Below are 11143 nucleotides of genomic sequence, written 5' to 3'. Positions count from 1 at the left end.
AAAAGAAAATCAATCTGTTAGAACGGCCTAGTCCAGGAGTCTCCAACCTTTACTTTCATAGGAGCCGTTTTGCCTTGGTACACCTGGATTAAAGTCATGCAGGAGCCACAAGATCAACTTTATCTTATAACAATAAAGGCAAAAAAGTAAATAGAATTCTATACATGAAAAAATCACATGTATGATTTATAAAATTAAACGTGATCTGTTTTTTTTATTGTTTAAGAAATTTACTAAAAAATCTAAAAGTTGCCAAAATTTGCCAAAACTTAATTAAATTTCACAAAATGTGTTTTTGGCAAAAATTTGCAAATTTTGTTTTAAAAATTGAAATTTTAAAAATTTGCAAAAAAAAAAATGCAAAAAATCATTATTTTTAAATTTTATAATTTTGTTAAAAAAAAATAAATAAATAAAATTTTAGTCATTTGCAAAATTTCCTTTTTTTTAATTAAAAAAATGCAAAAAAAAAAATCATAAACTTAAAAAATCCTTAAAAGTAAAATGTAAAAAATGTGCAAAAATTTCAAACAAATTTTGAAAATTCAAAAAATTACAAAAAAATTTAAATAAACTTAAAATCTAATACATTTTCCAAATTTTTTTAAAATTTGAAACACTGCATGAATTGGATAAGGCAGGAATTAATTAAGTGTCAGTGTCTGTAATCATCAACAACCTCTGTCAGAAAATTTTTAATTTTATTATTTTTGATAATATTCTTTTAAAGCTACAAGGAGCCACTGCAAAGGAGTCAAAGAGCCACATGAGGCTCCAGAGCCACAGGTTGAAGACCCTTGGCCTAGTCAATCACCTGACTTCAATCCAACTGAACATTTGTGGAAAGAAGTAAAGAAAAGGGTTCACCAGAGGGCACCAAAGAATATTCCAGATTTAAAGACAATCTGTGCTTAATTCACCATAATCATTATTTATGGACCTGAACGTTGTGATTTCTTTTCATGTGTGGATTATTGGAGTTAATACCAATGTCTGGGAGAAATTTGGTTTGAATTGCAGCTTTGGAAATAAATACGATGAGAAAAAAGTTGACGCGTTAAATACTTATTTCCTCACTGTTTACACGCTTTAAGTCCAGGAAAGGAGAACACCCCCTCTTTAAACTGGGTACTGTTGTGTGCAGTTAACGAGACGTTGAAGTGTCGCCCTCCTGTGGTTTCTCTGCAGAGACGCTGAACATGTCGTGTTTCTACGACGCCCTGGATTACAGGACTCTGATGTGTGAGTGGGAGGAGTCAGAGAGCCACGCAGAGTCCAGAGTTTCTCTGATCTTCAGCAGGTAAACAGGAAGCAGCTCCACCTCCATCTTTAATCTGTCTGTGACAAAGGGAAACTGTCTCTGGTCTCATCTTCTTTTTCGTCCAGAAGCCAGAGGATCATTTTCTGTCAGGGCCTGTTAAACTCGGTCGCTGAATTTAACGTCACGGTCAGAAGGAAAAACTACCTGACGGGGCGGGAGGAGTGGTCCAGACCACACTTCGTGAATCTGAAAAAAGCAGGTCAGAGGTCGACGTTTTGACACCTCAGCTGATTTATTCAAGCTAGAATAAAACAGTGAACTCTCCTCGTCTCCTTGTCTCCTTGTCTCCTCGTCTCCTCGTCTCCTCTCTGCAGCCAGGCCCCCTCCTCCTGATCTGACTCTGCTCAGCTCCTCTCAGGACTCTCTGCTCCTCTCCTGGAGGTGTAGCTTTGGCTGCAGCTGTCGGATCCAGTTCAGAGAGAACAGGACCCAGACGTGGACCCAGGTTAGCGAACTTGTTACCATCGATTACTGGATCTCTCTGACGTTTGGTGCCTGCCCCCTGTGGTCACTCAGAGAACTGCAGCGTGTGGCTCTTGGTCTCATCTCTGTTTTGTCTCCAGGCTCCAGGTTTGGTCTCCACGAGGAGGAGACAGACTCTGAACTTCACCATCAAAGACCTGCTCCCCTTCACGGCCTACAGAGCCGCCGTGTCCTGCAGGGAGGACTCGGACTTCTGGAGCCACTGGAGCAACGAGGTCACCGCCCAGACGCTGGAGACGGGTAACGGTTTCTCCAGACGTGTCTCTGCGTCACTGTTTGAAAGTTTTTTAACTGAAAATCTCAGAAAAAAACTCAGACTTTCTGCAACGTCCAGGTAGAGATTGGCTGAGTGTATGAACAGCTGTTTGCTCTGTGATTGGCTCATTACGTTTGAGGGCGGGGCTTAGCCACAGCTCAGTTAGGGTTATAGAGATCTGTGTCCGTCAGTGAAGGCTGCTCTCCTGTTTCCTCATCATCCCTCCTCATCCCTCCGTACTAACGAGGCGCCAACTGTCAGGTTTCACATACTGCAAATAACAACATTTCTTTTTCTGCAGATTCAGAGAAATATTTGTGAAATATATTCATCAAATATTATAAACATTTAATTCCATTCTAAACATTTAGCTAAGACTTAATATTTACCAAAGATTTCTAAATTTTGAGCTACGATTTCTAAATATCTAGCTAACGTGCAAACTCCTACTCCTGCCCACAGGAAGTACCAAAATAAAAGTTGGAGGAAGCTGGACTGTCTCAAAACCACTTCGTGTTAGCTAAAAATTTAGAAATTGTGGCTAAATATTAAGGAAATCTAGCTAGACCTGTATGTAAAAATTATAAATGAATGTCCTGATTTTAAATATTAAGCTAAAACAATCAGTTTCATTCTAAATATTTATCATAGATTCTTAAATTTAAAGCAAAGATTTCTACATTTTTACCAGGATTTCTAAATAGTAATTCAAGATTTATAAACCTTTTGCAAAGATGTGGGGATATTTGCGACGATTTCTCAAGATGAAGTCGAGATTTCTAAATCTTAAGGTACGATTTCTCAATATTTAGCTAATATGCAAACTCACACTCCCCCCTGCAGGAAGTACCAAAATAAAACAAAAAAAAAGTTGGAGGAAGTGGTTTTGACCTCAAGATTTAGAAATCTTTGCTAAATATTTATAAATATTTGAAAAATTTTATTCTTCGCTAAATATTTAGACTGAAACTAAATGTTCAGAAACGTAGCGAAATACTTAGAATCAGGACATTCTTTTTTAACATTTAGGCAAATATTTTGCCACGATTTCCAAATATTTATCTAATAGGCAAATTCACCCTCCCACCCTTCCTACCTGGTCGTACCAAAATAAAAGTCTGAGGAAGTGATTTTGAGAAAGTCCAGCTCTACTTCTTCAATGTCGGCCTCAGGATCTTCAGCAGCTCCATCTCAGCATTTGGTACGTTTATTTTCTAACGGCTGATTAAGTCGACTGTGTTTGACTTTATCAAAATCTGCTCAGCTGGATCACTGCCTCCAACTTTTATTTTGGTACTTCCTGTGGGCGGAAGAGTGAATTAGCATGTCAGCTAAATATTTAGAAATCATACCACAAGATTTAGAAATCGTTGCTAAACATCGAAGCTAAATATTGTAGCTAAATATTTAGAAATCTGTGCTTAAGATTTATAAATCTTTGATAAATTTTTAGTCTTAGCTAAATATTTAGAATCAGGACATTTATTTATTAAATTTATAAATAACTTTCAACATTTATAAATAATATTTGACAAACATATTTCTCAATTTTTTCTCTAAATCTGCAGAAAAAGTGAGTTCCGTTGTTACGATCGTCGTGGTGATCTACCGTGTTGAGCTTGTGCTGCTCAATCTGCTGAAACGTTTTCTTGTAAACGGGGCCTGAGTTTGTTGAATTAATTTGTACTCTTCTTGTTGCAGCGCCCTCTAGTGCCCCGGAGGTGTGTTACAGAGTGGAGGACACAGACTCAGCTGATTCCTCCCGGCTTCATCTCATGTGGAAGGTACTCGTCACGTCCTGCGAGTCGTTCACGGTTAGAGGAGTCTCAGTTTGAGGTTTGACTCATCACAGTCCGGTCTCTGCAGGATCTGGACCTCCTTGAAGCTGGAGGCCGTGTTCTTGGGTACCAGGTGGTCTACGAGCCGGAGAGGACACAGAGCCTGCAGGATGGACTAACACAGACTGTGAGCGAGGGGAGGGCGCTCCTTGTGGTGGAGGCGGGGAACTGCAGCGTCTCAGTCAGAGCCTTCAACGGCGCCGGCTTCGGACCTGCTGCACGCCTCAGCATCGACACGCGGAGGCGGGACGGTGAGTGTTCGTACACAGGCCGTGGGGTCAAAACGGTGCGTTCAGGGGTATCAGGAAGTAAAGGAATTATCAGTTTTCATGTCTTTAACGAGGTGTTGATGGATTACACAACCTCAGAGACAAAAACACCTCAGAGACAAAAACACCTCAGAGACACGTCTTCAAAAACATGTTGATCAGTTTAACTGCCCCTCAGTTTCACACGGATCGTATCAGATCAACCTCAGGCCTCCCACTTAGGCAACATCCTCTGTGCAACACTGTGTGTGTGTGTGTGTGTGTGTGTGTGTGTGTGTGGGTGTAGGTGTGTGAGCGCATTTTCCTCAGGACAGGAAGGTAGAAGAGCGGTGACTGAATGTTCAGATAAAAACGATTGCGACACGGTGTTTCTCTGAATTTTAAAAACAAGAAGAGAAAGTTCAGACGGTGCAGAGCGTGACGCTGCGTTATGACCTGAACGTCTCGATACGGACGGATGGACAGAGACACACTGCTGTGGAGTAAAAACATGTCTCAGTGTCTCTCAAATAAGAACAAACATTAATGTTTGATTAAATCTCATTAAGTTTGAAGTTTCCCTTTTCTGCAGACTATATTTTTCCTACAAAAGGAATTTATGATTAATGACATTGACACTAAATAAAATCATGGTTTGATATTTTGTGGAAATAATAATGCATCAAATTTGCATGCAAAGCTTTCAATTTTTCTTTGGGATTTTTGTAAAAAAAATTTCACTTTTTAATTTTTTTTTTTTAATTGCAATTTTTTTTATTACTTTTTTCAAAAAAGGAAAATATTTAAAATTTGGGGAGATTTGTTGAATTTCTGCAAACTTCTTTTTTTTGAATTTTTGCAAATGTTTACAACTTTTACAATTTTTTGAAAACTCATCAAATTTTTGATTTTTTTTTTTTTTTTTTACAATTTTTTTTTGCCAATTTTTGAAATTAAGGCAAATCTTTTTAAATTTTAGAAATAAGAAATTAAGAAATTTAGGTAGTTTCAGAAATTTGAAAACGTTTGAATTTTTTTTAAAATTTTTTAGCACATTAGCACACAAACTTTTTCAAATTTTTCAAATTTCAAACAAAAAATAATAATCAAAGTGTTTCCAAATTTTTTAAATTTTTCAAAAATTTTTCAGTTTTTAATTTTATTTATTTATTTTTTATTTTTATTTTTTTTGCAAATTCATTAAAAATAAAAACTAAGATATCACCCCTGCATCAGACTTTGCACATCCTAATGAATCTGCATCATCTCCGAATTTGCAGCTCAAATCTCCTGATGAGGCCTGTTTGGAGATTGTTTAGAGATTGTTTGGAGATTGTTTGGAGATTGTTGGGCCTGCAGTAGTTTTATCAGTCCATACCTTTCCGTCAAACCCAAACGCTCCCTCTCAGCTTCCTCTAACTTCTGCTGTAGTTCCTGTGGGACTCTGGGACATGTCAGAGCGGGGTCACACACACTGTATGTGGGTCACATGTGATCTCCCTGATCCAGATGGTTTAGCAGATGCAGAGCTGCCAGTCGTCCGACAGTGTGTGCACACCCTACCTGCATACGAAGTGCACACATAAAAACAGAGAGCGGCGACGGTGTTAACCACAACATTAAGCTTCAGTCAGGTCAGAAAGCGTTGGCTGGGACGCCGTGGAGCACCAGTTTTGGACCAAAACCTGAGCTCTACAAAGTGTTTAGATGGAGTTTTAAAGGCAGATTTTCACTTTTTTGTTGTTGTTTTGCTCTGAAATATCTTAATATGTAAGTAGAAATAAAGAGGAGTAAAATAAATATCAGTAAAAACACATCACCTAATCTGATGAGGGTCAGGGGTCCCGCAGGGCTCTGGTCTGGGTCCCTTTCTCATTGATCTCTACTCACTTTCTTTAATCCAAAGTGACTTTTTCACATCTCACCAGCACCAGGAGATCATGGATCAGTTAAACCTAAAACAATCAAAATTTTCTGTAAGTAAACAAAGTTAAGACAAAGGTTTTTGTCTCTTCCTCTTGCACCTAAAGTCAAGCAGAAAATCTTGAGGTCATCAGTGATCGGCTAAATTTTCAGGGTCACAACAAAAACTTGTCGATGTGTCTGCCCGTTCACACCTGAGTACGTCTCCAGAGAAAAATCATTCGATGAATTTTGTCAAACTCTTAAATATTTTCATCTTTTATTTGCTTTAATTGACTGTTTCTTTTTATTCCCTCTGACCTGTTTCACTTTCCTTACATAAACCAATCAAATCCTTTTAAAGACAAAACTTTGCCTTTTTGTCTTTGTCCACTCAGTGTTTACCTATGGAAGCACGTTTAGGACAAAAATCAAAAGAAAATGCAATACAGTAATAATTACATTTTCATTTTAAGAATACAGCCACTTTATTTGAGTCATAATGAAAATGAAACATCAATGATCTAATTATCATTTTCATGAAAAATGTATTTCCTGTTTTGCATTTTCATTTGAATTTTGTCCTAAATAAGCCTCCATATCTACCTGTTGTTTTTCACGCTGACCCTGATCTAACCTCGTTTATCTGCAGCGCCCCCTGCAGTCAGAAACCTGTGGGCCTCCACTTCAGACGGAGCTCTCCTGGTCCAATGGGAGACCTCCTCAGAAGCCCCGCCCTCTCCCCAGCCTGTCAGTCATTTTGCTGTTCAGTGGCGCTCTGAGACGGGGACGTCCACCACCCGCTGGACCACGGTGGACGGCTCCTCCTCCTCCGCCGTGATTCGAGGTGAGCTCATGAACTTCCTGGACTCTGATTGGATCTTTTCTGAGCCGTGCTCGTCAGATTAATGAACCAAACCGAGTTTTTCTCTGATTTCCTCTCTGATCTAACGCCATCGACCAACTTCTCTGACACATGAGGCCGCGAGGAGCAGATGCTGCTCAGAAAACGCTTCTCACAGCTTTTAGTGTTGATAGGATATCACACAGGAAACAGATACGAGACGCCTCTGAGTCTCACTCTGACAGGATCAACAAGGTGACATAAGGAGAAAGGTTATTTTGTCCCTCTGGTGCCCCCGTAGTGTCCTTACATGATTCACCGCTCAAAGAAATCTCTAAATTTCTTTCTCTGGTGTTTCAGAAAACTCTTGTTTCTTAATTTATCTGACTTTTTAGTTTCAGTCTCAGCTGTAGCTGCTGTCTCTTTAAGGCTCCCAGCTCTACAGACCCTCTTCACTCTGATTGGCCAGTTGAATGGAGGCCTGTTAGGGGGGGCTGAGCTATGGGAAGAGTTAGATGTTGAGGCCAGCTCCTCCAAAGTGTCATAAAAGATCCTTCTGTGACGTCTGTGAAGATCTTATGATCTGGATCTGGAGATCTGGATCTGGAGATCTGGATCGTTCTGATCAGTTTACAGACAGATTCGTGGATTTCTACGACATTCAAACACGTAGAATTTTAATAACCTGAGTGTTTGTGTTGTTGTGGTTCCAGATCTGGATCCGGAGCTCCCGTACCTGATCAGCGTGTTCCCGGTCTACGACCAGCAGTGTGGACCTCCTCGGTCTCTGCCGGCCAGTCTGCAGCAGGGAGGTAAAGCCCGTCACAGTCTGACTGCAGGGTGGGCGGGGCCTGTCTGACCTTAGAGGAGCCTGACAGGAAGTGATGTGCTCTGTCCTCAGCTCTGATGGAGGTCGTCAGGCTGAAGGCGGCTGGCGTCACCAAGACGACGCTGACGGTCTCGTGGGTTTGGCGGCGGAGGTCTCCAGACGTGGGTCAGGCCTCAGAGCGGGTGGGGGGGTACAGCCTGATGCTGAGGGGGGACTCAGGGAGACAGAGTAAGACCTGAACCAGGATCCAGAACCAGTCTCAGTTATTTATATATCATGTGGATAAATCACCTCGTCCACTCTCCTCTCCAGCTCTGGCTCTGTGGCCCGACCAATCACAGCACACATTCCACAGCCTGGAGCCCAGCTCTGAGTATTCTCTCCTCCTATTGGCCGATAACTCCTCCAGGAGCATCCTCACAGTGACGACAGACTCTGGTGGGTTTACTGGTTTCTCTCCTCACACGGTTTTGCTGAGTGTTTCCAAACACTGAAAATCTGATGAATATGATGACGTGACGTTTCAAGTCTGAAAGAGGAGGTGTTGTGCTTTTTTAGTCTTTATTCTGTCCCTCTGGGCCTCCGTAGTGTCTTTCTCTGGTGTTTTATGAACTCTTATTTCAGCCTCTGTGTGAAACTCTTTGTCTCAGCTGCTGTCTCTTTAAGACTCACCGCTCCACAAACCCCCTTCCTTCTGATTGGCCAGCTCTGCCTTCAGGAGGGTGTTTAAGGCCCCTCTAACATGTCGTGAAGCAGTTCGTACAAGAGTCTTCAACCTGACAGCGTCTTGGATTAATATACAAATAAATAAATAATTAAATAAATAAATAATTAAATAAATAAATAATTAAATAAATAAATAATTAAATAAATAAATAAATAAATATATAAATAAATAAATACATAAAATAAAATAAAATAAATAAAATAAAATTTAAAAATTAAAAAAATCATGAATTGGGTAATATTATTGAAATTTGTTATCAAATTTATTTTATTTATTTATTGTATTTCATTCTTTTAAAATTTAAATTGCTACAAATAAAAAATACAAGATCCCCAAAACTAAATGAAAAGGAGCAGAAAGAAGAAAATCTCTTATTAATATGTTATCAAATTCAAAGTATGCTTTAAAAAAATGAATTTATTAAAAAAAATATTTATTTCCTTTTTTGGAAAATTTCAATCATTTCTGAAATTTTTTTGAGACTTTAAAATTTTGTATTTTTTCGAATTATTGCAACTTCAAAAATTTTGAATTTTCATCTTTTTTTAATATTTTCAGTTTTTTAATTTAATTCTTTTGAAAGTATTTGCAAAAATATGTATATATTAAAAAATGTCAGATTAAATATTAACCATGTTTAGAGTTTTTTACTCTTAATTGACTCCACTGAGTAGATAATACAAATATAAGTTAATTAATTTATGAAAATAAAGATCTTTATGAAGGCCTCATTATTTTGGTGAGTCTATTGAAGACCCTGTGGAGATCTCTCAGGCGTCATGTGAAGGTCTGGTGCTGTTTTCCTAGTTTTTAGAAACTACAGTTTAAAGATTTAAGCACGATAACCCCTCTTTAAACGTCACCTTTCTGCTCCATCACTGGTTAAATTTGTTATGATGAAGAAATAAACCTTTTGGTCTTTGAGGAGAAATGATGATGAAGGGATTTTGTTTCAGATGAAGTCCTGGTGGTGGCCTCGGTGGTTCCTGTGCTGCTCCTGGTCCTGCTCCTCCTCATCATGTCCGTCCTGTCCAGGACTGTGTGAGTCCACAGAAACACATCCAGAGCCTCTTTAATCAAACACTGAAAATAAAAACCACTCGTTAGTTTGATTAAACTCGTCTTCCTCGAGATGCTGAACTTTAACTCACTCCCAGTTTGGTTTCTGCTCAGGTACAAGTCGTACTTCTTCCCGCCCGTCTCCAGCCCGCGAGGCAGCACCACGGGGCAGTGGCTGATGGACCCCAAACACCTGGTGAGCTGCTTCCCTTTTATAAAGGGCTATTCCAACATTTTAATCCTCCCTCTTTACCTTAAAGCTCTGTGAGGGACTTTCTGTTTGTGCTGCTTTTGGCGCCCCCCTGTGGACACGAGAAAGACACAAATGGAAGGTCATTTTCACCAAGCTGAATAAAAAAGGAGACTTTGATGAAGGTCTGAGTTAAAGATAAAGGTTAAAAAGACAAGATAAATGTCAGATTTGGTATAAATGTGTTTTTATTTGTGTACATTCAGATATTTATCTTCTTTATTTTATTTATCTTGTTTTTCTGCTCACTTTAATTTGTTTTTTACAATCAGCTCCATTTATTCTCCTTTCTTTAAGGTGAATTGAGGAAAGGAGCTGTGTTTTTCTCTGTTTATACTGAAACCTGACTGATGTAACGTTGGTTTTTTGTATGACCGTCAAAAAATAAAAATTAAAAAAGGCCTTAACCAAAGAAGAAAATGTTAAATTTGGGTGTAAGATGCTACAATCTTTCTGATAAATCTGACATTATGACTTTTTTTATCGTGTGATGTTTTTGTTAACAACCCTGACTTCCTGTCTCATCGTGACTTCCTGTTTCTGCGTGGGACAGAAACCTGCGGAGGGAAACATCCTGGACATCCACGACTTCCTGGTGACGGACGTGCTGGGAGAGAAAAGCCTGATCGTGGTCACGCCAACCTCTGACCCCTCTCTGCGGGAGGACGCCGCCCTGCTGTCCATCAGACACCTGGTCCCCACTCTGGACCCTGACTATGTGTCTGACGCTCCGGTGTTCCCAGACCCCGTCCTGGAGTCTCCCCGCCCCCCGTATCACCCGGTCTACTCCGTGAACTACCCCCCTGCAGACCAGGATCAGGGGGCCCACGAGGCCGACCCTGCTCCTGGCCTCCTTCAGAGAGAGGAGGAGAGCAGAGGGGTCAGTGAGACGCCCCGTCAGAGAGAGACGGTCTTCAGGAGTCTGCTGGAGGAGCTGATGTGGACGCGCTGCGAGCCGGGCTGCGTGGGGAACTCCTCCTCCTTTAGGGGAAGGAGCGATGCTGAAACCAACCGCTCTCTGACCTGTGACAGTGGTTACATCGCCAACAGCTGCTTCAGCGCTCAGACCGCAGGCGGGGACGGGACCAGACCAGAAACTGAGGCCGGGGTTCAGATCCTCAGTGTGTGACTTTAAACCAGACGGTTTCTGGTTGGTTTCCCCCTGATCTCAGCTGGAGTAAGGATGAGGTAGAGAGGCGGGGCTTCAGCCTCTTCACAGACAGCTACAGGGCTCCCACCTGTCAATCATGTCAGTCACGCCCTTATATGGTCAAAACATGCATGTAAAATATCTTGTGGAAAACAGCTTATATTAAATTCCTCACTGTAAATATCAGCTTTTTGAATTGGTGTGTGTGTCGTTTTTGGAGCTTTTGGGACCAGCCA

The 11143-nt window shown here is 40.4% G+C and overlaps 1 protein-coding gene across 1 annotated transcript in view; it reads left to right on the top strand.

The window, feature by feature from the left end:
- The window catches only part of LOC141789999 (uncharacterized), a 13622-nt gene extending 2634 nt beyond the window's left edge, over positions 1 to 10988 (top strand). Inside the window, exons 3-15 of the mRNA XM_074669621.1 lie at positions 1189 to 1300; positions 1390 to 1520; positions 1636 to 1766; positions 1885 to 2044; positions 3762 to 3844; positions 3927 to 4149; positions 6701 to 6895; positions 7606 to 7704; positions 7794 to 7949; positions 8034 to 8159; positions 9405 to 9489; positions 9622 to 9703; positions 10311 to 10988. Of these exons, the coding sequence (XP_074525722.1) occupies positions 1189 to 1300; positions 1390 to 1520; positions 1636 to 1766; positions 1885 to 2044; positions 3762 to 3844; positions 3927 to 4149; positions 6701 to 6895; positions 7606 to 7704; positions 7794 to 7949; positions 8034 to 8159; positions 9405 to 9489; positions 9622 to 9703; positions 10311 to 10886 (2159 nt within the window). The 3' untranslated portion in view covers positions 10887 to 10988. The remainder of the gene's footprint in view (positions 1 to 1188; positions 1301 to 1389; positions 1521 to 1635; positions 1767 to 1884; positions 2045 to 3761; positions 3845 to 3926; positions 4150 to 6700; positions 6896 to 7605; positions 7705 to 7793; positions 7950 to 8033; positions 8160 to 9404; positions 9490 to 9621; positions 9704 to 10310) is intronic.
- The last annotated feature ends 155 nt before the right edge of the window (positions 10989 to 11143 follow it).

Source organism: Halichoeres trimaculatus, unplaced genomic scaffold (assembly GCF_033239565.1).
Source record: "Halichoeres trimaculatus isolate MK-OKI-2021-1 unplaced genomic scaffold, fHalTri1.1 fHalTri1_scaffold_5, whole genome shotgun sequence".
Taxonomy (NCBI): Eukaryota; Metazoa; Chordata; class Actinopteri; order Labriformes; family Labridae; genus Halichoeres; species Halichoeres trimaculatus.
The sequence above is the reverse complement of the archived record's forward strand: the minus strand, read 5'-3'. Positions and strand labels throughout refer to the sequence as shown.